General features: G+C 33.9%; 2 protein-coding genes across 3 annotated transcripts in view; one reads left to right on the top strand and one right to left on the bottom strand.

The window, feature by feature from the left end:
* LOC138335264 (uncharacterized) overlaps nucleotides 1–27,002 on the bottom strand; it is a 41,624-nt gene that overhangs the window by 8,290 nt on the left and 6,332 nt on the right. The window contains exons 4-11 of one of the 2 annotated variants that reach the window (XM_069284269.1): nucleotides 20,853–21,010; nucleotides 19,691–19,794; nucleotides 14,584–14,673; nucleotides 7,896–7,988; nucleotides 6,492–6,596; nucleotides 4,705–4,898; nucleotides 4,281–4,387; nucleotides 2,707–2,848 (exon numbers count right to left, since the gene is read on the bottom strand). In XM_069284269.1, coding sequence (XP_069140370.1) covers nucleotides 2,707–2,848; nucleotides 4,281–4,387; nucleotides 4,705–4,898; nucleotides 6,492–6,596; nucleotides 7,896–7,988; nucleotides 14,584–14,673; nucleotides 19,691–19,794; nucleotides 20,853–21,010 — 993 coding nt within the window. Of the gene's footprint in view, nucleotides 1–2,706; nucleotides 2,849–4,280; nucleotides 4,388–4,704; nucleotides 4,899–6,491; nucleotides 6,597–7,895; nucleotides 7,989–14,583; nucleotides 14,674–15,687; nucleotides 15,941–19,690; nucleotides 19,795–20,852; nucleotides 21,011–27,002 lie in introns of those variants that run through there. The other variant, XM_069284271.1, reaches the window with a different exon arrangement.
* Nucleotides 17,267–19,302, top strand: LOC138335265 (AP-5 complex subunit sigma-1-like). The gene is made up of 2 exons (XM_069284272.1): nucleotides 17,267–17,492; nucleotides 18,790–19,302. The coding sequence occupies exons 1-2, from the start codon at nucleotides 17,331–17,333 to the stop codon at nucleotides 19,195–19,197; spliced, it is 570 nt and encodes a 189-aa protein (XP_069140373.1). The 5' UTR covers nucleotides 17,267–17,330; the 3' UTR covers nucleotides 19,198–19,302.

Here is a 27,002-nt window from a genome sequence, read left to right as displayed (position 1 = left end):
GAATACTTGAATGATGTTTTGTCATTTAGATAGCTTGCATGTTTGTGGTGGGGACTCGATTTCAAAGTTTAATTTGAGTTAAAAAGAAAAAAAAAAGATTATGGTGTTCAGAATATAAATAAACATTTCACATAATTTCGCTAATCAAAATTACGCAATCATAGCAATGTCTCGCAAAATTCGTGAAAACAGCATCCCTGCTAATATAACCGGTGTACGATATAATGATACTCTCTCATCTATTCTCTCAAAATCCAAACCAACATATGCGAATAGAGTCATTGCCATAAACAGATCTGTCAACATAATCCATTTCCTATACGAAACCTTACTTTAACCTGAGAAACGTCAATTATGATTTATACAGTATATTACTAGCCAGTTGCCTAAGTAGAGATTCTGCTTTGTATGACATAGTAAAAGCAGATAGTTTGACTGCATTCGAGGGAAGACAAACAATATATGCTTTGTCTGAAACTCTCTACCCCAAGGGTTGGACAAGGGGGATTAAAAGACTCTTTTTGTGTGTCGATATGATGGAGAGGGTGATAAATTGTACGATTTTTGAGAGTTTAATAATATTTTGTGATCCCGAGGGTAGGATATCCTCATCGTTCATATCCACATAGTCATGAGAGAAAATTTTCATCTTATACACCGACGTTTATATAACAATCTTATTAATTATAATCTCCTGCAATTTCAAAATCAAATCTGCAGAAGTAAGTCAAAGGAAAACCGTGACAGCCAATCAAATATCTATCATAGTGTGTGATGTTTCAAATCCAGACTGCTTTCTGGAAATGACATTCGAATGTCACCGAGAATGCTTCTAGTTTGATATCGTCACGGGGTTGTATTGCGTGGGTAACCACGTAATACAGCCTCAGAAAACACAAATGTGTTGTATGTGGTAGACCAAAGTTAAAAAAGAGAGAGAAAATATCTTATGACAGTCCTTTATCTTTTTATAGACATGAAAAAACACTTGATTATTATATTTGGTCTTGCAGCACTATTGAAAGAATTTTGTAACGTTACAGTTGCAAGAGGGATTTATGGCCTGGTCATGTTAAGATGAGGACAAAATAGCATAAACCTGATACTTTTATTAATATATATAGAAGCTTTGGGCTAATAGGACATGACCTAACGTTGTATAAGTTTTACATATTAGACCAAAAGGTTCTCGTGGGTATGCGATCAGCTTTCGTTTTCCGCAGATATATTTTTTTCTCTGATTTTGGTTTTACCTCAATTGTATAAGTAATGACCTTTGTGTTAGTGTCAACTTTGTTGATAAACTGGTATAAGTTATTGACACTGAATCAATCATGAATTATTTTGGGCTTGACATAATTCAGAAATTGAATTAATGAGTAAGATCTTATCTTTCAGTATTTTTCTTTTCCAAATACAGTGTAACTTAAATCATATATATAAATTATTGTCTTAACCGGACCCTGTATAAACCGGAAACTTGTCCAAACCGATTAAATTGTGTGGTCCCGGCATATTTCTTACAGTACTTAAAATCTGAAAAATCCGGAACCTGGCTACTCTGAAAATAGGAATTATTTTGGTAATATTATTATATCTTTCTTTGCAAAGATAACTAGGGCAAACCGGTGACGATGTTTCATAACACGAAGTAGTCAAAACAAACACACACCCTCATGCCTTTGATTCAAAGCTACCGTCCATTATGAGGTGCCGACGGGAAAAGCATGATAGTGACAACTTTTCACTTGTACTTGTTGTGAATACTTTTCACGTAGAACGAATATTCATCACTACCTCCATTCCGTTACCGGCAGGGTTAAAAATCGGCGACATCAAATTTTTGTCGAAAGAAATTATGTGTGTCATGCCTTATATGGTAAACTCGCCGTATTCGCAACATGAGGCTTAATAACGAGAAGGGAAATGGCGGCCAAATGAACCGTATCGAAAATGTGAGTCATTGACATTTGCTTACAAACAAAATTTAAATATGAAGGCAGATAAAGAAATGATCAGTTTATGTTGAAAATATTGCAAAATCTAATTGCAAATTAATTGACGCAGATCTACGATCTGCAAATTAATTGACGCAGATCTACGATCTGCTATGGATAATGGGACAGAGTCGTGGCTCTGACATCTGATAAACCGGACACATGTATAAACTGAACAAATAAAATGGTCCCGTTAAAATCCGGTTTATACAAGTAATACTGTATTGCAATTGCAAGGTACTCGATAAATGTTTTAATAAATCAAATGACATAATCAATACAATCAGGGATAACAAAAATAAATATATAACTTCTCATAAGATTTGCAAAATATACAATAATCATTATGCGACTGATGACGACGTTTAGCGCTCAGCATTAAGGGAGCGGGGATTCGAACGTTGTCTGTATATAGTCATATGACTGGGTTTCGGGTGTAGCTTCGTGTCTTCGGCGACATGCTTCAGTGATATAGCACTATAAAAAGGGCAATTATTCATCTATACATAAAAGGCAAAACCTAAACACACGTGACGCCCTATTTAACTGACACTGACTGTTAATAGGAAGTAAAGATAATAAATTAACCAAACCGATGTAGATTCCGGTATTTTTTCTGTGCTTAATTCTTTAATTTTCAATCATTGCTTTCTTAATTTAGAAGCCAGGTTAATGCCTTAAGATAATACAAATCCTAAATTGTTCTTACCTGACTGGACAGTGGGTAAAGACTACAGAGAACTTCTTGGAATTCTTACTGATGACTTTCCCTCGTGAGTGTAACCAGATAAGACGGTTGTCCTTGGTTACAAACCGGAAGTAGGTTGTTTGAACATCTGTGCTCTCTACAACTATACAAAAAATGGGTTATTAATTGACTTTTCCTCGGGAATGTAACCAGATAAGGCGGTTGTTCTTAGTTACAAACCGGAAGTAGGTTGTCTGAACATCTGTGCTCTCTACAACTATACAAAAAATGGGTAATTAATTGACTTTCCCTCGGGAATGTAACCAGATAAGACGGTTGTCCTTGGTTACAAACCGGAAGTAGGTTGTTTGAACATCTGTGCCTCTACAACTATACAAAAAATGGGTAATTAATTGACTTTCCCTCGGGAATGTAACCAGATAAGGCGGTTATTCTTGGTTACAAACCGAAAGGAGGTTGTTTGAACATCTGTGCTCTCTACAACTATACAAAAAATGGGTAATTAATTGACTTTCCCTCGGGAATGTAACCAGATAAGGCGGTTATTTTTGGTTACAAACAAATATTACGACCATTCTTATTATTTACTTTACTACTCATAAGACGTCTAATTCGTAATTTTGTAGACTTGCCGTATAATTTTCTTTGGAAAAGGACACCATATTAAAATGTGAAAAAAATGTCTCACCGTAAATTTGATATTTTATACGGTTGAGTTCTATTGCCTGTAAGTTGTAAGTTATTGTAAGTGATATAAACCAAGTTCGATAATATTCATACAGTTGTTTTAATAATGGTTTGCACAATATTTATTTTTGCTCCATTAGCAGTAATAGGCACTAATTGTAGCTCTAAAGACAACACCATTTTCTGTCTAAAGTCTTTAGAGCTAAAATATTACAGCTAGGGGTTGGAGTAGATGGCAGTTTGATAGAATTATCAGAAGGATTATGTTGGTAAATTCTGGCGGGTTTAATCTGCATTAAATATCTTCTTTATGTGTACTACTCGTTAGAAATGATTATATAGAGGTTTTCCTCGTGAAAGGGAGACGTCTAGACAACACGATTAGGCAAAAGGTATCAATCTTAAAAGAGGACAAACCAGGAACGTACGCACTCTCTTAGTATCGTTTACCCTAGTTGTTCTGACGCTGGGAAACCACAAAATTCGACTTTTGTGGGGAAATTTCACTAGCTGGTTTTGTGGCGGACGCAGTTTTGCAACCCCCACTCAGGCTTTTGGTATTATTTCGTGTAATTGCCATTTTTCGGATACTTATACTTGCTTTGATATCTTTATGTTGTATAAGATATATTTGTGCTATGGCATAGTGTATGTTGAATTTTGTAGATGCATTGTATAATATAAAACTAAAAATGTCACCGTATATACATAAGGTGGCCATGTTCGTTCAAATCTTTCTTATAGTTTGTTTTACTTTTTACGTAACTGAAAATGCATAAATGATATATACGCGCCGTAGATAGAAAATAGTTAAGAATTGTGTTTAGACAATGTTTACCTTTGTGTTTTAATAATATTTACAATTATCTTTGGTCTTGGATACTTACGTGATTTGTGACAAGACGCAAAGGCAGCGACATCTTCCGGGTGAACGAAATCATATATAGAGCGACCATTTAGCTCATCCACGTCATATCCGGTAATGGCTGCCGCTCTGAAAAAGTATGGGATTGAAGATAACTTTAAAAATGAAAGCATTTCAAAAGAAAATTTAGGTGAACATAAGATTTTCTGCATAATCATTTCTTTCATTTGCATGTAATATAAATGAAAATGAAATCAAAAGACTCCATGCGACTGATTAACGAGAATAGGCCGTGTATACCATATAAGTTTTATAGACTTTACACAACAACAAGCAATCATGTCTACTCCGTAACTGATTTACGAGAACAAACCGTGTTAGTATATTATAATGAATGATACTTAAGGTTTTCTCGTGTAGAGATTTGGCTTTCAGGTACCACTCACTTTTTATCCAGCTCATTTATCTTCAAATCCATATCATGTTTACTCCAGAATACATTTTGCTTGACGTCATCGTTTATGTCATTTCCGGTTAGCATAAAAGGCTGACAATAAAACCTGACGACTTGCAGAAAGCTGCCAACCGGCTTCGAGGAGAGTTCAGAAAAACTGTCAACTTTTCCAACGCAATGTATTTTCTGAAAGATATGTTCATATATATAACATATATTCCATGAACTTTCCAGTCTGATCTATCAGTTACCTCCATTTCATCCCGCAGGACAAAGTGACTTGAAGGGGGATAACTCGGGAAGATAAGAATGTGAAGCTTTCTGTTCATCCAGTATACAAGATACTAACTTGTACGCACAAGATACTAAGTTGTACGTACAAGATAATAAGTTGTACGTACAAGATACTAAATTGTACGTGCAAGATAAAAAAAAATATGAAGTGGCCCTAATACGCCGCCGTATTGGTGCATGCACAATTACTACTTAATTCCATATAGGGGATAGTGCCAAGGATTCTTTTCGAGGCGCAATTTTTGTCATGAATTAAGATAAGAAGCTAATATTTTTCAATGGTGGTAATGGTGTAAAGTAAGTAACCTTTGTAGCTGAAGAAAAATATTAATTTGTCTGCTCCTGTTTTTGATAGAGAAAAGATATCATTTGTCGGCGGTGGAGCAACTTTAACGTATCGGTGCAATTGATAGTGTTTGGGGTGACAGTTCAAATCAATACCATGATACATTTCTTCATTACTTTACAATTTGTTGAATGGCAAATTATTTTGGATCATTTTATCCAGGCGTAAATCTCGTTATTTTACTTAATACAAATAATTTTTTTCTAATATTAGTAACATTATGATTATACTTATTCTATTGAGTCATAGTCCCTATCTTTCAGTTCATAATAGAGAGTTTAGCTGCATATTTGATCATTTGATGTTTTGCAAAACATCAACATTGGGATAAAGGACCTCTTTCACGAACAATGGAAATTTGAACCATGTTTATTAAAAATAAATTTCAGATGTAACAACATTTATATCATCCCTTGAAATAAGTAAAAAGAAAAATGAATGTCCCAGGGGCCTGTGTTAACTCCATTTTAAGTTCTCCAGAGCGGTGAAGGACAATGTGCCTTTTCATCCAAAATGATATCAAAATCATGTTTTCGGTCAAGCTATATTATTTCCTCAGGAGTATAGATAATTACATGTTATGTAAATTGCAGTTAAAATATAACAAATAAATTTAGATTACATTTTAAAGACAGAAAATGTCATTTTTCTAGTATCATTTTAGCCTTGTCAATAACTAAAAGTACACCAAAACTATTTTCTAAAAAGTTTCATTATCTCAAGTAAATATTGTTAACCTTTCAGATATATAAAAGCCCAAGGGCAATCACGTGGTGATTACCTATTTTAGCGTCTTTCGCTGAAGGCAAATGTCTGCCAAGGTCCAAATTAGGCAAAAAACCTACTACGAGGGTCATTAATTCAAGGAAAAAATAGGTTTATTTGTCTCCGGTATATGTGAAGTCTATATTACGGAAACAAGCGTGAGTTTTTATATGTATCATCTTAAGGGACATAGCCATTGATTGGGACGTAACGTTTGATCAAATATATTACATAACGTTTCAAGGAATGCATGTATATCATGATAAACGCAATTTCCGCCAATCAACTATATAGGCCAGTATGTCTGGAGGAGTAACAAGTACAGAAAGGTGGTATATTTAAGATGAATAAGACTTTATATAGTAAATACACACCAAATAACCTGCCGCCGTCCCGTTGAAACATTTCATTCTGCATATGAATGATGTTGACCTTGCAGTGTCTCGATTATCTGCCCTTTGTTGATGACATCCGGGATCCTGAAACATCGATAGAAGGAGACCCTTCAATATCGTACCAAACACCGGATGTAATTATTAATAATATCACTTTTAGATCTTTCAATATTTGCTAATGAACTGCAATTAAAAATATATCTGAGTCTAAATGTCGAATATGATCATTGTATCATATGCCACTTTAAATAATTCAACAAGAGGAACGCTAAGCCTGGAAATAATTATACTTCTGTTTTTCTTTCCTCGCCATTTTTTGTATGACAAGTTAATATATCGTAAGCCACCAGAATCGTGGTGAGTTACAGTGCTAGGTCAAAAGTCTTTCCGCACGGTTAATCTGTCCTACGTACGTATTCTATGTATTTTTACCGTGATTCATTTAATCTATCTGATTTTATTCATTGATAAGATTCTTGTCAAATGTAGAACATTTATAGCAATTCCATCCAGATCATTATTGTAGTATAATTTTCCGTTGTGTCACTTTTGCTTTGGTTTTAGTAGCTTAACGTCCTATCAACAACCAGGGTCATGTAAGGACGCGCCAGTTTTGTTGGTGGAGGAAAGCCGGAGTAACCGGAGAAAAACCATCGACCAGCGCCTGGCAGCTGCCCCTCATGGGATTCGAGCCTATATAACTTTTAAGAAAACCGTGTCCTTCTAAAGGACAATATTTCTATCAACCTATTGGTAAGAAAACAGAAGCAAACTTCTTAACGGTAAACAAAACAATGAAATTTTAAAGAAAAAACATAGGAAAAATGAGTAAATGTAATGAGCAGGGACGGTACATCATTTTATATCTTTACGCAAATTTGGCTTTATTCCATCAATAAAGTCAGATAAAATAAATACAAAATGTTTATAAAAATACAAAGACTTTGACGAATTAACAATGCGAAAAGACAACCCAAACCTGCATCCTCGATACTCCAGGGTTTACTATTACTATCGTTATATACACCCCTGGACTGTATCATAGTAAAACTGGAGGCAAAAGAAGAAAACATGTGATTAAGTCATTTAATGTAAATTAAAAAGGAATCTTTGCAGGCATGGGACTGGTCAGTTTTTTTCTTCTGAACTGCCTTCAGTTTTACTACAAGATAGTTCAGGGATAGAGATAACGTTAGTGATAGTTAACCCTGGAGTATTGATGATGCCGAAACTGTAGTACATCTAATTTTTGATAGGCCCTCTTTTCCCTATGACCCTTCTTGGTGTCTTTCACCTAGTTATCTAATTAACCTATATCCTGTATAACGGATAATAGATCAATAATGACCACTGGTCACAGACAAATTGCTATGTCCATCTTACCCCAGGGAGAGACGACTGCTCTAACACGGACTTGAGATCAAAATGGTCATCGGGATGAACAACACTGTAGATACATCTGTGTAGGAGATCGACCTTAAAAATAAAATACGAGACTGAAAATAATTTTTCTGGACAACATTTGTCATGTATGGACCAGTTTAAGAATTATAACCGCCTTATTTTTATGACAGTAGTTCGTTATTTTGGATTAGTGCGTCTGACGGATTTGCATACAGACGTTTTAAATCCCAAATCAATTTCCCTAGGGAGTCAGATGCCGCCGACCTTGTCCAGAAATACTGCCAATCATGGTTCTTTCGTGTCTGACCCTAGTTGAATATCTATTCTAAGTAATCTACCAGGTTCACATCACACCATATTAACCAAACTGACGGGTCATTCAGTGTAAACTTTGTATGATATATGCTAAAAAAACCCATTAGTATGTTTGACGGCTGTTAACAAAGGTTGTCTGAATTCATGTTGTTTTCCGCTATATATGGTGTCTCTGCTGTGTCAAACGAACATTCCTAATCAACCCGCCAGATCCAAGTTCCATCAATATCACTTAACTTAAGTAATCTTCATAGCTAAAAAAAGATTTCTTTGAAAAGCGCTCAGACGTCCAGAAGACTGTTCATAAATTTGGTACAATGTAGTTTTTTCTCTCATGCTTTTTCTCTTGAGACTTTTTGTCAATGTAAGGAATTCCTTTAGTTGGGAATCTTGATGAAAATAGCGTCATGTGTGCGTGCGTGCAACAGTTTTGCTCGTTAACGTATCGGAGAACTCGCTGGTCGGGCAGCGGAACACCAATTTTATCAATCAGATTGCCAAATATCACATACTAATACACCCGTTAGGATTACTGGATCTGACCCAGATTTCTGAAAACAAAAAATACTGACTTCAAAATAAAACCCTGAAGCCACTTAAGTGAAAATTTTGACTTAATTCCGTTTTATTAAAGGGACACTCAGAGAGGCTAATTCTGTTACATAACCACGAAGCAAAATATAACATAAATGTATTGTTCTACATTGCTTATGACACATATAACAAGAAATGTTGACAAATTCCACGACATTGTTAAGTATTTTGATTGATATTGTTGAAATTCCAAATCATTGATCAATACTATTAAGCAGGTACAACTTGTACGCTGTACCCATACCCGAGTCAAAGTCACGTACGTTAAACAAATGTAATGCATAGCCACTGAGGTGTTGATGAAATTATTTTTTGTCCCTTTAAAGCGAATAGTCGGGCAAGTGACTGTAAAATCGGTAAAAATGGTATTAATATATCCGGTATAATTTCTTATGAATTAGAAAAATAAAACTTTCCGTCAACATATCGCTGTACATGCGAAGAAAATAATAATATCTATGGGAATCCTAAAAGTCCTCCCGACCGCACCGGCTATGATGCAGTTTTCAAACACACACCACTCTCCGTAGTAAACAAAACATGGCTACCGTAGTTTTGAACCCAAAATGTTTCCCGCCAAAACAACCAACTTTAAAATTACAAGAACATGCATCTAATAGGCCTTATGTAAAATTTGATAAATTTTTGTTCTGTACATGTTCTGGTAGTGTTATACACATACATTGTATATAGGATTTACATTGTAGGTTAATTGGTAAAATTGTATTGTATATGTTCTGATATACACATATACATATGTACATGTAGGTTTTAGCTTGTTCTTTAGATGTATTTGGAGGATCGACACATACAGTATTATTTCTGGTCATAATAATAAATAGTGTTTGTACATGTGTATATGACAAACTTTACAGAGTTGAAATGTACTTCAGCCATGTATCATTTATAATTATTCTGAATTTTTGTTGGAACTATAGATAATGAATTTTGTATCTTTTTTGAAACAATATTTGATTCTATCAAATGCATCAGTGACACATTCACAACTTATAAAATGTTTTCTCTAAAATAAAAAAAAAACCTGTAGAATGAACCTACATTTATTCATTTATATATATTTGAAATTGATCATTTCAATTTTTGTCACATTCAACAGATATAAAAAATTGTTGGTTCTTTTTTTCAGGCACCATGCATGCATAGTGACATGAATACAGAAAGTTCATCCCTTGGACCTGTATACAAGTGTATGTATACATATACATACAATTAGCATCATATGAAGACTGAAGAATGTTGATTTGAGTGCTCTTGAAAGTAAACTTTTCCAATATGGACCTAGAAGATCATGAACAGAACATTTAAACAGTATTAATTTATTAAATGTTACTTTCAACTGTAATCATTAAATAAAATTATGATGCAATACTTTTTCCATTGTTTAACTTTGTAGAAATATTTGTTTATATTAGTCCTCTAGATCCAGTGATTATAATTCTTGCATCCATATGCCTGCCCATTTGTTTGTCAGGGCTTGTGAGATAGCTTTTCAATTACTTTTAAAATATAAGGATTTTTTTTACATATAGCAATATAGATACCATTGTCTTAGGATTTCTAAATTCTACTTTACAAGAGAGTAGACTCAACATATAAATAAAACCATAAAACTAGCAAGTTATCTGAAATGTTAAAAATCTTTTTGTCTGAACCAAATTTCACATTTATTGTCTATGTGTAACTTGTACATAGACCATTTATGTATTAATACTGTAGTAACAGTGATTACAAACACATAGACTAAAATGTAGTATGTAGTACTATGTACATCTGTCTTTGATTTGAGTTCTAAACAAAAAAGTGGTACCTATTGGGAAGTTGTGACTTGGGCGAAGGGTGAAATACAGAAGAAATACAGTACCATATGGATTCAAAGTTGCTCCAAAATCAATGAGACTAAATAACCAAAAAAAAGCCATGTAAACCCCAAATATGCAATGACCAGATCAATGATAAAGCACCCTTCCACTTCCAGTTATCTGTAGCTATTCTATATTTCAACCCCCCACTCAAGTTACAACTTCCCAACCTCATGATTCTTCTGTCTTTTAGCCCCCCACCCCCACCCCCAACACACACATACCTGATTGATTGTCATGTTATTTCAGGTTCCTATTCAGGTATTATTCCTAAAAACCAAAAAGGGTATACACACTGTGTACTCTCAAAGGAGGGGAACCACTTCATTCAAAAATGGAATTTACAATTTCATCTTAATTTTGAAATTTTCAATTTAATTATTAATTACTGGACTATTAAAACAGTATAGAACCCCTCGGCTACAGACAAAGTACTGTGGTACACATTTCTCTTAATTAATTACTTTTCTTCAACTCAATCATCTTTTTCTCCAGAGCACAAAAAAGAACAGGAAACAACAGAAAAGGAAAGTAACATACATGTAGGCCTATATGTTTTCTGGAAATATATATGATGTGTTAATTCTCACAGCATAGGCCTACATGAATGTGAAGAATCAAATATTATCAATGTTTGAGAGAATTTCCTAGTTGTAATTCTATAGCAGCTACATGGAATGTACGTTTACATATATACATTGTACGATACATATACATCATAAAAGTTTCTTTCTTTCCAGCTGGACATTCATGTCATCTCTCTCCAGAACTCAAATATTGTTTACAAAAAAACCCAGAGACATAGATAATTTAATTAAATCTCTGCAAAAAACTACACGAATAATTGAACACATATATTGTACTTGTAAAATATCTATGTATGAGCTAATTTATTTTCACATCTTTGACAGCTACATGCATGGCCGTTCTATGGAACGTTTTCGTGTGGTTTTAAATGGGAAATTTTGTTACGATTATTTGTATTTAACCTTCATGATTCGGTTGATGTAAAATACGACGAATGCGATGCTGCAATAATTGCCCCTTGCCGGGGCCCCATCTCTGCATCGGCCGAATATTTGTGTCGATTTCCATGTACAAGATGCTTTTATCGAAAAATGATTACAAAGCATTGTCATTAATGTAAGAATACTTCATTTGCATCAAATGTATCATCTCAAAAACAACAATTTGCATACCGCATTAGTGGTTTATCACACGAAACGAAACCGACACGACTGAGAAACACATGTCCATGTTGACATTTCCACGCAGCCTCGTTTTCAAAGAGTTTGGCGAATTTATATTTAGAACTGTGCTAAATTTACACGGGGCTTCCCCAAAATTTCAATGGTCAAAACTGGACACCGTAAGCAGAACTTGACCATCATTATGGTATACAATGACTTTTGGAAGGCCAAAGAACGCATTTAGACTGGTTTCCTTTGCCCGACTATTCACTTTAACTGATTCTATTTTGTTTCTAGAAATCGGGATCTGGCGTATGGCATTTAATACTGAAATCCATAAATTTGGTAATTATGGGTGTGTGAATGCCATCTGGACAACGCCAGATATAAGCTAACTGCGTTTGGTAAGTTTACATAGTGTGGTTACAGTGACAGCGTAAATATCAAACAATGAACTCAATGCTAATTAAATTACATATAACGATGAAAAATTAAATTCCATATAATGAGCATGGTGCATGTGTACAATGGCTCAGCTCAACTCGATCGTCAAGTAAAGGCCGCGGAAAATGAAACCATTGGAAGTAGACGTCCTTTACTAAAAGATGCTTTGCTCTGACAAATAGCTAGATAAGAATATTTAAAAACAATATGAAGTATAAAACCCCATTAAGCAACAATGTCCTTATTTTCGCTCTTAATAATATGAAAAATGTTTTTTTTGTTACGATTTTGTTTAATACTTTCTGAAATTCTAACTGTTTCCCTATCAAATACATGTATATCACAAAAACTTTAGCTATAATATTTCAAATTTCCTCGTGTTTAAGCATGCACAGCTGGTGCAATTAACACATCCTATTAAATACAACATATCAGGTAGAAAATATCTGTCTGTTTACACAGATTAAATTTATTCCTCTTTAATTGATATTTTCTCGTGCCGCATTGTTTTTGAAATAAGTTTTTTTTCATAATCCACTTGACCTCGACTTACTTCTATAGACCTATGAACACCGTGTAATTCATTGCTGTTTGATGAAAAAAATCACAATTTTTGTAAAAAAAAAAAAAAGGATGAGAAATCTAAATGGAAATTGCTTTTGAGGAAGATTTGTTCTTGCACCCAGGTGAATCGCAGTGTTATGTAACAAGACTTGCTTATATGGAATCCTGGAGTGTTTATTGATCTCTCATACGTCTGCGTTTGCTTATATGTCACGATGAACACATTTCATGTGCTTTTGACTAGTTGACATTTTCATTTTCAAAGATTATATGTTTGTATCGTTTGGGGCTCAATTCACCACGCACACCAGAAAAACGCGCATCCTATTTTCCTTTTACAGTTAGGCCTAAATACAATCGTTTAGGCCTTGTGGTGCTATTACACTCAAACTTCTTATAGAGATTTTGTCTGTCACCAAACGTGATTCGCATTTCCTTGTGTCTAGAGCATCTACATTCCATGATATAAAAAAGGCAGACTGCTTTTAATTATCTGCGGTATTATTTAACCCTAAAGGCAGCTCGCAGATAATGTTAAAGGGATAATGCTCATATATCCGAAACAAACCAGGTCTAATGGAAGTCATATTGGTTTTATTGTCTGATATGCTAGAAAAGTCCACTATGATGAAATGTATGTGAAATATGCCGATCCCTGACCCTTGTCAGTTGAATAAAGCAACTTTTGTCTCGTTCTACTGAAATCGCTCTTATATTAGTGTTATTTCCTTTATAGGTACATTATCCTATCTAAAAACAGTTTCATCAACTACTCGGTATTCATGTATTGCATTTGTTTAAAGATGCTCCACCGCTGACAATTGGTATTTTTTCACAATTAAAAACAGGAGCAGACGATTTAGTATTTTTGTTCGGTTACAAAAGTTACTTAATTTACACCATTACCGCCATTTAAAAGTTTAAGCTTCTTATTTTACTTTAAGTTGAAAATATAAAAAATAGTTAATTGCATCCCGGAAAAATTCCCTGGTACTATATCCTATACGGAATTAAGAACTGATTACTCATGCACCAAAGGCAAAATAAATCTTTTTGTATTTTTTGTGTTAATTAGACACATATATACACGATTAAACACCAATTATTGTTCAAATGATGAATATTATTTATGCTCTGTCGGCGGTGGAGCATCTTTAACTTATGTGACATTGGAGCGGGTGCTTAATCGTATTGCAATACCATTTTAAATTTTAACGGTATCAATTAAAATACTTAAAGGGCCACTACCTTTGTGAATATTTTTGTATATGTGTTTCATAAGGACTATTGAACGATACATTTATTCCGTACTTTGCTGCCTCACCGAATTGTCCCTTTTAACGTCTGGACGAAAAGTGCCATAAAGGTCATTCTGACAGATCTGAGTTTCCTCCCCTTGTTTCACTCAGATAATTACTTCCCTTTATTTCACTCTGTCAATTATCAATGTCAACATCTCGAAGAAATTTCCGGAAATCTACGGAATCAGTAGCCTACTGACACAATCTCTCCCTGAGTGCATTGCGGTTACCCTTCATTTATATAAGGGTAACCGCAATGCACTCTGGGAGAAATTGCTACAGACGGGGAGAAACGAAGGGAAGTAACTCTGATAGATCAGATTGATAGTAGGTCGGGTACATGTTCATTGTTTGACAACTGTTAATTGTCTATACGCACCTGATTAAACCCCAGATACTGTAGGACGTTGTCTGATGTATACATTATAGTGCCATCCGTAGCTAAAACCAGCAGAAAGCCGTCCAGTATCTTCAAAGTAATAAACATGTAAAAGATATATATATGCTGTAGTTTTCATACTCATGAATCAAGATATTTTGATATGATATTTTCCTACAAAATTAACATATTAAGAGTTACAAAACTTGAAATGTCTTTTGGTAATTATGCTATTTAAAATGCATAGGCTGAAGTTTTATTTTTACCTGCACAAATAAGAGCTCGAAATGAATGCCGATATCATCATATTTACATCTATGTGCAGTCCAAAAACCCAATCTGTGATTTACAGTAGGCCTAGTATTATTAATAATTAGTAATGAGAAGGTGACTTCTTTAGATATGTCTTCATCTAAGCATAGATAAAGCATAAATAAATAAGAAGTATTACCGTGAATAAATTCAGTTTTGTTGAAAATGCTTATAAAGCATCAAATGTTTGTCCTGCCTTTGAATGATTTTCACAGCTTAATTTATCAAAAGTTATGATTTTCGATAGATTACTGAAGAAGCAACAGCATTTCAAATATTTCGCGGAGTTATTACATATGTAACTTTTACACGTAGTTAAAATCCTCGCCAAATATTGCTTATAGAAAACATCAAAACATTTAAAATGTAAAAAGTTAAAGTTTTGAAATCCCGTCTTAAATTTGTGTGTTCTATAACTTTCTCTCTTTTTGTCATAATGAAAACTGTTTAAGTGTTAATACACATTTTCTCCGTCTGTCTGAGGTTTAAACTATCTAATTTTACTACTTTTTTCTAAAGTTGCAGCACTGGAAGTATGCTTAATAACAAACGTAAAACATCTTTTTATCGTATACACGAAAAAAATAGGCCCAAAAGATGCCGAATCATTCCGGACTCTTCCAAAAATCGTCGCGACAATCTCGAAGTAACACGAGAGTTATGTTTTCATAAACAATAAATGTCGTCGACATTAGCAGAGTGGATCTACAAATAAAATAATGCTCGCACATTAAAATAGTTAATACGCAATATTTTACGGCGATGTGTGCATTAGATGTTTCAAATACTCACATATACCAACACGATTTGCTCCAATTAGCCAGTAGGAAAACGTAAACAAACACATACGCTTACACTAGTAAACCTCGCACACCACGTGCAGGACGTGTTGACGTCAGTCACGTGAAACGATTCGGAATTCCGACAAAACTCGAAGGTTTGAACATGGCGGTTATTGAAGGCGCTTTATTCAAAAGTTAACCAGCAATATATGATCCCTAGATTTCAGCTCCCTTATAGGCCGACATATGCTTTTCGGGAGCTAAATCATCAAGATGCATGTCCATGTTCAAATGTTTAAGTGACATATCGTTACAGTGAAATTCGCACGAAATATATAAAGTTTCAAATGAGTATTATTTCATATTAATATTGATATGAATTTACCGTGCTAAGCAAATCGATTTCAATAAGATAACAGCATATCATGAAACCATTGCCAATTTGATATTTCTGGAGGAAGCAAAATATTGCCCTTTATTCTAGCAAGTACATGTACATAGATACCAAAGATTGACAAGTATAACTACTACTGTGTGTCAGTACATAGCCATCACGTACACACCTTCACATATACTTTATGAATATTTATTTGATATTTTATTTAACAGTAGGTTTAAAATACCATAAAAAGGTTAATTTATCTAAATAATTTAATGCAAGTATACATATTTTATACATTCCAAGAGGGAATAATTTTATTCTCCCACTTTAATCTACAGTACTTATCTGCGAGGCTTAGAAAAGCTTTTCAAATCTTTAGCTATAGATTGACTGTTTTATTAAAGTACATGTACTAAAAATTTGATTTATAGGTAATAGTATAGGAATCGCACAGCATTCTGTAGAAATATTTATCTGATGTTTTATTGAAAAATAGGCGTTAAATCAAAGTCAAATACTGATTTATGACTCAGAATATATTAAATGTCATTAGCTTAATATCACAGGAACCTGAGAATAAGTTACAGTGTATATCAATAAGGACCCATTCGTTTAAGGGATTTAGATAAAAAATAAGTAAAAATATATTTTACATGGTACCAGGTGTAGAACTATGGAGAATAAGATTTTTTACCGATTTTTGATCATTAAAATATTTTCCTGCGGCATCTAAGGTCTATATAGATGCCAGAGCTCTGCAGACAATCTTCATAATGCGCTCTAGCATAGTGCGTAGTGTATTGTTGAAATAATGTGTCTTTCACAGACATAATCAATAAAAGTGTAACTCTGTATACGAAGATAATATACTTCTAGATGGGAAGTAATTAAACTTCGTTTAAATACCACATAGACGGATCATGGTCGATGTTTTATGTATAGGCAAAATAATTAATTCTCCGAAGCCATTTAAACGGGTAATAGGACGACCGAATCTCAGTTTCAAATTCGCGAGTTACTTCCCTTTAGTCAGAAATTATAAGATGAGAACACGTACGATAGAATATAAAGCATATTACTTTTTTCAGTCACAGTATTTAAGCCAGTTGATTGTAAAATAAATAATATCCGGAACGTTAAGTTATTTCCAATTCGAATATTAGTGATCGACCTCTCCGGAATTGATATATGTAATGTGGGCCTAATATTATAATTTTCAGTAAGCATCCGGTCTTCGCTAGACCACAACAATAACTAGCTGTATCGCGGAAATGGTGAATGCATTTATCATTCACACCTTGTTGCCAGGGCCGTGCCGTGTACTGTACCAACAAGTGTATGATATTATACAACGAAACAATACAGAGTCGAGAGCAGACGATAATGATTTCAGATCATTACGAAAACAGACGATACAGGAAGTAGCATCCGAGGTAAGTCACGCCCCCTTTACAAATAGCAATTGAGGCCAGTGAAGGGGTAATGTTTACTTTATAGTCTATATGTTGTGTGCTATTTACTATTTACTAGTATTTTGTATAAATATTGAGTTAGTTTCGTTTAAGAAACTTGAGTGGAAATTAATATTATTTGATCGTCACAAGGTTGTGTTTAAAGAAGGCCATTTGCATCCTCAATACTCAAGGGGTTACTATCATTGACGTTTTATCCAGACTATAAAGTAAAACTGTAGGCAACAAAGACACAAGTAATGTGATTCTATGATTTACAGTATCTTTGTTGTGCATCAAATAAATCGTATAAAGGTACACTGTAGTTAAATGAAGTCGGGCGTCACCCTCTCTGTAATCTTCAAAGGAAACCTCTTAGTCTTTATAAGTTTATCTTGAACCGCCACCAGTCTTACTATGATATAGTCCAGGGGTGTAAATAGCGTCAGTGATAGTAACTCTTGGAGTATTGTGGATGGTACATTTGAAAATACCCCTACTATTATATTCGGATGTGTCAGCGGTTTTATGGGTTATTACAACCAGCAGCCACAGGATAGTTATGTCTCATCAGCTACTCATTAAGAAATTTACATGTACTTGAAAACGGAACCGAAATATTAAAAAAATGGTGTTTGGTTGAGGGAAAAAAGAAATATTTGCATTGAGTGCTTTCAAATGATAATTTCATTATACTGTAATGAAATAGTTTTCTTGAATTTATGAATTCATATATTCTATTATTTCATTTTTTTTTAAATCATATACTTTACAGGTAAGATATTGTTTTACAAACAAATTTAAAACCAATTTCAAGTGGTATGCCATTTTTCTTTCTTTTATCAACCAGTGTCCTTCAAAGTGAAGTTAGTATTTGTGCCCTAACTGTCCGAAATGTTTTGTCTGAAGGACACACTGTAACTACCCACATGGAATTCGAACTCCAAACCCAGATGTGGGAGTTTATGATTAATTGAATTGATAATCAAACAAAACTGTGACTATTAGTGTAATTTACATAGTTATTGGGTTTATAGTTTATTTCAAAATTACATGGTACATGTATGATATAATTTTTCAACTTTTATCAAAGATTTAGATGGGATCTGAATATCTGCTTTTATGAAGATGGAATTACCGAATGTAATGTTAACCTTTAATATGTTTGCTTTGCTCAAACTCACGTGTTGTAATGGAAACGTCAAATTGATAAATAATAAAGCTTATGTTGTAACTATTCTTGAATTTATTCAACAGCAAGCATTTTCGTTCTCTACAGGTACATTCGGAATATCAATTCCGGCGAGCTGTCAGTAATCGGACGGTGGAACAAGACATGCAACGGCTCAGTAATGAGGACACATTACCGGAAATGGAACAGGGATTCATACGCCTACCGGAAGTAGATAATACGATCGCCGTGTGGCAAGGAACCGGAAATACGTGTTGTACTCTCGTCTGCAATGAGACTGAAAACCGTATGTTAGCAGAAAACATACTAAAACTGCTGATACGATTTTTACAGGAACATTTGCGACTTTTACATCAACCATTGGAAGTGGTAAATAAGCCAGACAAAGTAGCCATTGTCATTAATCGATTTTTACCAAACGGACAACTTTTATTCATGAACCATCGAATGGTGAGACAATTAGAAAAAGAAATGGATACGATGATGAAATTATGACAAGTTAAGAAAATTATTTATGCGCTTATTTGTTATGTTATTGTTTTAAAGACGTCTGGATCTTAAAAATTCCGGGAAAATCTAATAAAGTTTGTATCTCAAAGACCATGGGTTTTGTCATTTTTAGGGGTATGTAGTAAACAACAAGGATTTTGCATTTTAAGATCCCTAGATATCCTAACATCAATTGTGAAACAAAGGTTTCGATTTTTAATGAATATATTTAACATTATGGATTAATTCATTGAGTCATTATTTATTTTTGTACATGAATGGTTTGTATGTTCTTATAGATAGAATATAATTGCTAGGTATCTATAACGGTAGATGTTTTGATAAACAATTTCGATTTTAGATGACATGTATTTAGAACCGTTTGTGTAAGCGTTTTATTCCAATTCTCAATTTGGAATGAGAGACAAATTGAAAATACAACATTGTTAACATTTTGAAATACAACACATGTTGATAAGATGTGTTAAATGCTATTTACCTGAGATATGTTTTTACCCTCAAAGTATTTTTTGGCTATATGTCTTTCCTCTTTCTCCGCTGAATCATTTGTGTGTTCATCCTCCTCGTCAGGGAGCCCTATAGCTGTGAAATAGAAACAGTCACACATTAAAAGAAATGAAAATGATTAATACATAAAAGATTCTCGTTGATTATTATTATAAGAAATCGTATCATAGTTCATGGCTTTTATCTCGGTAAATCTATCATTTATCCATCCTCGATACTCCAGGGGTTCCGATCACTTACGATCTCTACACCCCTGGACTATCTCGTAGTAAAACTGAAGGCAGCTCAGAGGAAAAAATCTGAACCATTCACAGGTCAGCAGAAACACGCCTTCGAAGACTACTATATAGAGAGAGCGACGCCCAACTTCAAAGCCGCACAGTCAACTACAGTGCACCGTTGGACTAAATTACCTTTTCTTAAAAAGCTCCACCGCCGACAGAGCATAAATGATATTAATCACTTGAACAATAATTGGTGTTTAAAAGTGTATATATATGGCTAATTAACAGAAAAAGTAATATAAAATAATTTATTTTGCCTTTGGTGCATGCGCAATCAGTACTTCATTCCATATAGGATATAGTGCCGCGGAATTTTTTCGGGATGCAATTAATTATTTTTTGTAATTTTAACTTGAATTAAAATGAGAAGCTCAAACTTTTCAAAAGTGGTAATGGTGTAAAGTAAGTAACTTTTGCTACTGAAGAAAAAAATAAATCGTCTGCTCCTGTTTTTGACAGTGAAAAAATACCATTTGGACTAAATTGCCTTTTCATAAGTTTTACTTAGAGACAGTCCCGGAGTATAGAGATCGTAAGTGATCGGAACCCCTGGAGTATCGAGGATGTCATTTACCAGGTTATGATTCGTCTAGTTATTGTGATTGAACTCCAACTGAGGTAAAACGTCATCACTCAGACTAAGCAGGGAACCCATACCTTTTAGGAACGCATGAAACCTTTTTTGTCAAGCATTTATTTTTATTATATATTTCTGAACATCCCCGATTTCGAATTTTTCCATGCATCTCCGATATCGAATTAGGATAAGGTTTTCCAGGATTTTGTTTCCGCTGTCTGTAGACAATGTTCTCGTCAGCATTTTGTTCGAACATTAATCTGATCGCTTACCTTTAAATAGAACCTTTAAGCGGAAGTAAGAAATCACCAACCGGAAGATAGTTTGACTATCTAACTTCCGGTGAAGTGCTGATCTGTCTATCGGAATAAGCGTCTCCAGGGCTTTGATCTCTGTTCGAAGTTTGTCACGGTAACGCTTTGATTTGAAACTGTAACAAAACAAACGGACACCTTAGCCTATAAGATGACCTGACCTGGTATCGAGGATAATATGATACCGCCCTAAGACATAAGTATGTTATGTCTAGTCTATTTCATTTGAAACTGAATTCCTTTGTTCTGATGTTATAAAGGAAACCTTTTGTCAGCCCTTAATTTGTATTGTGGTTTATGTCGAGAGGGACATGTAACCAAGCTCAAGTTGGGAAATCCATATTCGATCCCGATATCGGCAAGCGCGTACTCTGTGAAATTATAAATTAATATATTTATTTTACGTATCAAACTCTCTGACATAATTGTACACTGCACTAGTACAATGTATAAAACAATTATGTCAGCAAATCAATGCACTGACAGGTGTTCACTAGATAACACCAAGTGATGTCATCTAAATACAAAGAAAATGGTTGATATATGAAGGTAAAAACCATTGTGTAAACATGTTAATTATGAACAATACTAAAGGAAATTTGAAAATATATTCTCTCCTGCCTACACGTGTAATTTTGGCTGGTTTAGGGCAATATGCTCATGTCGCCGTGGGCTGTATTATATGGCTACCCATGCAATAAAGTCTCGTGACGTCACTGCGTCAACAAAATTACTATTTTTGGGTGTACTTTTGACATTTTATCAGAGACTAGGCTGGATTTACTTAAAAAGATACAAACAAAGGGGTTTGTGTTGAAAATATCATGGACTTTTCATTTATAGAGAATTAACTTGAAGTCGCGTTGTTTTTTTCCGAATCTATTTCAAAATGGCGGAAAATCATAGTACTAAATTGCAATAAAGCGTCGAGGTATGAGAGAAAAAATATCCTTCATATCCACGTATGAAAGAGTATGAGAGAAAAATACTCTTTCATACGTGGATATGAAGGATTGGGATATTCTACCCCCGGGATCACAAAATGTTTAGAAACCCTCGTCAAGCCTCGGATTTTGCAACATTTTGAGACCCTCGGTTACAATATCCCTATCCTTCATATCCACATATGAAAGAGTTTTATATATTCAGATATGTCTTTAAAGCCCACGAAAGGAACCAAGAAAAATGTTTGTCATAACCAAGTTGTTTTTATACACATGACAAATTGTGTTTAAATTGGCCACCTGAAAAAATAGTCTTATTAAACAAGTGGTCGTTATACAGAGGTGGTCACTAAGGCAGGTTTGATTTGTATTAATTCCGAATTTGCATATTACAGAGTTATCTGCACTTGCGGGTAGGTATTGATTGTGACGTCATGTATTTGAGAGCGTAACGTCATACGTTTCGGAGAAAACGACGTGAATTGCGCTCACGAAATAATGACGTAACAATCGATACCTACCCGCAAGGGAGCTAACTCTGTAATATGCAAAGACGGAATATTACATGTCGAGTTGGCACGTTTAAATCATTATTTACCATTTCCTTTGTAATAGCTTTTCACCTTTAACGTATTCTGATGCGTCGCTTAAATAGGTTAATTCGCAGAACCTTTGTTATATTTTGCCATGCTTTGTGTATAATTACTTAATGTATCTAAATCACATTTTGTTATATGTCTTTGGTTCATATTGGTCGTATCCGCAGGTCTTTATGTCTTTTGTTAAATCATGCGATAAGAATACGTTGTAACTTTCGCCCGACCCTTCTGTCTTTTGTTTTGACAATGAGATTGATGTAAACTCAACTTAGCTTCAGTGGAAATGCACTTTAATCACATTTTTAATATATCAATTAAGCTGTTTTGAACATACGTAGAGAATGTTCTTTTTCTATCAATAGCCTATTATGTTAAGATTTGTCGTGACATAATATTTCAATTTTGCACGGAACAAACCTTGACAAAAGAAAGCAGGAAGCCGAAATGATAATCAATTGTTAATCGCCAAACCTTGTTTTCCGTTTTTCAAATCATGTTGCTCTGGCCAATATCGATGCATTCAATTATTTTTTCATTTCCGTCAGCAAAACGTCTATTTTTGCTCGTGATAGGTAATTATCTTTTGTTTACTGATTATTTAACTTTATCGTGATTAGAATAAGAATATCAAAGTACATTCGATAACATTTTATGTTTTCCGTTTTGTTCAGGACAATGACCCCATATGTCTTGCTTTCGGCTTTATAATACACAAGAAAACAATGAATTGTCTTTATATATTTTTTATGAACCAAAAAGATAAAGGATTTGACATAGGTGAGAAAAACTTATCTGTCATTTCCTTACATAATTACATAGACAATAGGTGATAGTTAATACTTGTAACATATACAATCACATAAAACAAAAAATATGATACAATAAAACTTATAAGACTTGTTACGAATAAAATTCCCGTTTTAATTCCTAAATTGTATAATATGAATTGTATATGAATCAGTGGAATAAAGTTTATCTTTAAACGAAAAAAAACTTACATTAACACACACAAATCTTAAGTCGATATTACATCAAAGCATGCTAAAAACTTCCGCTGGATCTAGTAAAAATATGTGATAAAAAATTACAATTTAAGTCAAAAGACATTATTTCCGCACAATAATAAATAAATTCACTTGTGATTCTTGTGTAAAGAATTAAAAAGCTCCCTACAAGCAGTTAGATGTGTGTTCGACACTCAAAAAAGTAGTGTACGCATTACCACAACTTTCACAGTTTGCTTCCTGAATCAGATTACATGTGGTAGAAATCGTGCTGAAGAGAACTGTCGTCTCTTCATTCTACTGATTCATATGCCAAAACACATTGTTCTCGTGCTTTGTTTATCATTCGTGGATATTCTATTGCTGAATCTTTTTTATTATTTTTTTTATATGGTTATCATTGATATAGTTTGTGTGGATGATACTGTATTTATTTTAAATATAGATCCAGACTCTGATACTCGGTTATCATTGATATAGTTTGTGTGGATGATACTGTATTTATTTTAAGTATAGATCCACTCTCTGATACTCGGTTATCATTGATATAGTTTGTGTGGATGATACTGTATTTATTTTAAGTATAGATCCAGACTCTGATACTCATGTTTATATACTAATATTTTGTTGTTGTTTTTTTCCTGAGGGATATCATTGATATAGTTTGTGTGGATGATATTGTATCTATTTTAAATATAGATCCAGACTCTGATACTCAAGTTTATGTACTAAGCCTAATGTTTTTTTCTTTTTTTTTTTTCATAATGTAGTATTTTTTGGCGTTATCTTGAATATATGCATTATTTATTATATAATTTGTTCAATATCCTGCTGCGAGTTTTCTTGTAATTATATATACACAGTCAAAGCTACTGACTTCAATAAGAAACACCAAAATAAACCTAGGTAAAGATCTCAACTATGGTATGCTCGAGTTGTCTAGGTGTTCAAACATGTCCCCCATCTCCCGGCGCGATGTCATTCCGCTATCATAAACTTAAAAACCACAAACACTCGAAAGTCATATTTGTTGACAAGTTTGTGATTGTTTGTGTGAAATTGACCAACGCGCAAGAAATCGACAACAATTTATTAACTTCGGCGAACATGCAAACACTACCGCCTCCAAATCAATCTTGTACAAGTGGCACTCCATGATGTCACTGCTCAGACAATGTCGAGACAGGAAAAACAGTCGATCCGAAATGCATTAAGTTTTGACTTTGATAAAATGTTTGAAATAACTGCTTGAGATTTGTTTTCCTTTGAATATCGCTCTGCCGTTTGTAGGAGTTCACCCAGGTTATATACACAGAACTGCCGCGCTGTTTGATATTGAAGATATTAACAAAGAATGACTTGTACAAAGCGGTGAAATCATTTTTATACAAGTGCTTAAGATGATGGAAAAGATATGTAAGTCAAATTACCGTAAATTCACGGGCTTAACAGGGATTTCGATCTTCATAAACATTCTATGTAGCAGCAGCCCTACGGTAAAATTTTAGTAGAGTGTTATTTCATTTCATCTTGCGTCAATCGGTCAGATTCACATCTAATGACAAATCAGCATTACACATATATGAAAGTCTGTCTGAACATTATTCGGTATGCAAATGTACCGTACTGGGTCGCGACCAGTTACCGTAATTTTCTCGAGGTTTTTTAAGGGTTTTGTCAAAACTAACGCACAGAAGGCGTTGAAAATTAACATGAATTATCTTTAGTCCAAGATACTTCAGTAACAATAGTCGTTGTTTAATTTTTATAATGTGTTTTTTGACCAGACGCCATTTATTTTCACCGCTAATTGGTACAGTTGACGATACATACAGTACCAGTTACCGTGATTTCAAAATGGAAAGGAAATGCGATTTTAAAACCATGCTTATTGCACCAAAACTTACTATGTGTTTCATTAAAGTGACCAATATTTTATCTTTTAGTGGAATGATATAATCGTAATGCATGGTTATTTTGGGATCCAGGTACTGATCGAAAGCATCACGGAAAAAAGGACTGTATACCTATTATTTTGACCTACTTTGATGCAGACGAATTTTGAAAACGAGTGACAAACAAAATAAACGATGATTTCATGAAATTTTAGGATTAATATGCAAGTAAGTCATGATTTCAAGCCATACCCCGCTGTGATTGAGTGTTGCAAACTTTGATTTCAAAAGGAAAACATAGATGTGTTGGCAATATCGGTTGCAAATGAACAATTTTTTGTTGAATGAACACTAGCATAGCTACCATGATTTAGCTGTTAAAAAAAAAAAAATTGTGCGGGAAAAAGAGTGTGCGCCGAAATCACGGTAATTGGTACATCACGGTAACTGGTCGCGACCCAGTAGTCATATGATCATCGATTTCAGTTGTTGATTTCGATCTCCTTACACTCGAGCAGATTCTATAATTACTGATATTATAAAACGACTTGTAATTATTTTATATAAAAAACATACATTGTATATCTGAATATTGATAATTAATAATAATAAAATTTAAAAAAAAAATCCTCGTTGTTTGTATGCTTTATTTAATTTTAGTCAATTTTCCTCACAGGAAAAACGTGGCTTGAAAACGTGACATCGCAAAAAGAAAATTAATATTGCACATTGCTAAAATACTTCCGCATTCGGTAATTGTAATAATACATTAATTTTAGTTTTCTGACAAGTCTCGATCATTGACACATGTTGTCAATTTATCATTTATCTCATATACCGACAGAGTTTACAAATATATAAAAATGAAATCAATTCTTTTATGAATACTAAAAATACAGTGCTGTTTCTACAGGTTTCATTCATTGAAGAAATAGATAAATACCATTAATATCAATTATGGAACTTTGTTGAGGTCTCTATGGTGTTTTATCGTATACCTACACGTGTAATACTGGCTGGTCCACGGCAATACACCCATGTCGCCTGAGGCTGTATTGCATGGCTACTCATGCAATAAAGCCTCGTGACGTTACAGCGTCAACAAAATTACTGTTTTCTAGGCACAATTTTAAGAATTTCTTTTTGGAATTAAGCTGGATTTACTTTTAAAGACGCAAACAACGGGATTTGCGTTGAAAATATCACGCAATTTTTTATGTATGGAGATTTAACTTACAGTCACGTTTATTTTCGAATTTATATCAAAATGGCGGAAATTAATAGCAGTAAAATTGCAAGAAAACGTCGAGGTATGGGAGAAAAAAATCTACCCTTTTTGTTACTCTCGGGTAGAATATCCCTATCCTTCATATCCACGAATGAAAGAGTCTTATTATATTTCCCGAGTAGAATAAATAATGATCGAGGTCATTATTTGAAGTTCTACAAGGGTAATATATTCATATGGACCGAAACAGAAGTCCTTAATTTTCATATTAGATATGATAATTATTTTAAATGTTTGCTTCGTGCTAATTAATATAGAAATTCATGGAGAATGGTTTGAAGTCCTACATCTTCCCGAAGAACTCGACGGAGGGCTATTGTGACGTCATAATATAGACTTGAGAGTGGCGTCAAAATAGGAATATCGATTCGGGTGTGA

The sequence above is a fragment of the Argopecten irradians genome, chromosome 11 (genome assembly GCF_041381155.1).
Source record: "Argopecten irradians isolate NY chromosome 11, Ai_NY, whole genome shotgun sequence".
In the NCBI taxonomy this organism is placed as follows: Eukaryota; Metazoa; Mollusca; class Bivalvia; order Pectinida; family Pectinidae; genus Argopecten; species Argopecten irradians.
This window is presented reverse-complemented; position numbering and strand designations above follow the sequence as displayed.

Bases quoted from the DNA above. Each gene is read 5' to 3' on its own strand.
- LOC138335265 (XM_069284272.1), top strand. From the start codon at position 17,331: ATGGTGAATGCATTTATCATTCACACCTTGTTGCCAGGGCCGTGCCGT. The intron at 17,493-18,789 runs GTAAGTCACGCC...CGTTCTCTACAG, and splicing joins TACAGGAAGTAGCATCCGAG to GTACATTCGGAATATCAATT.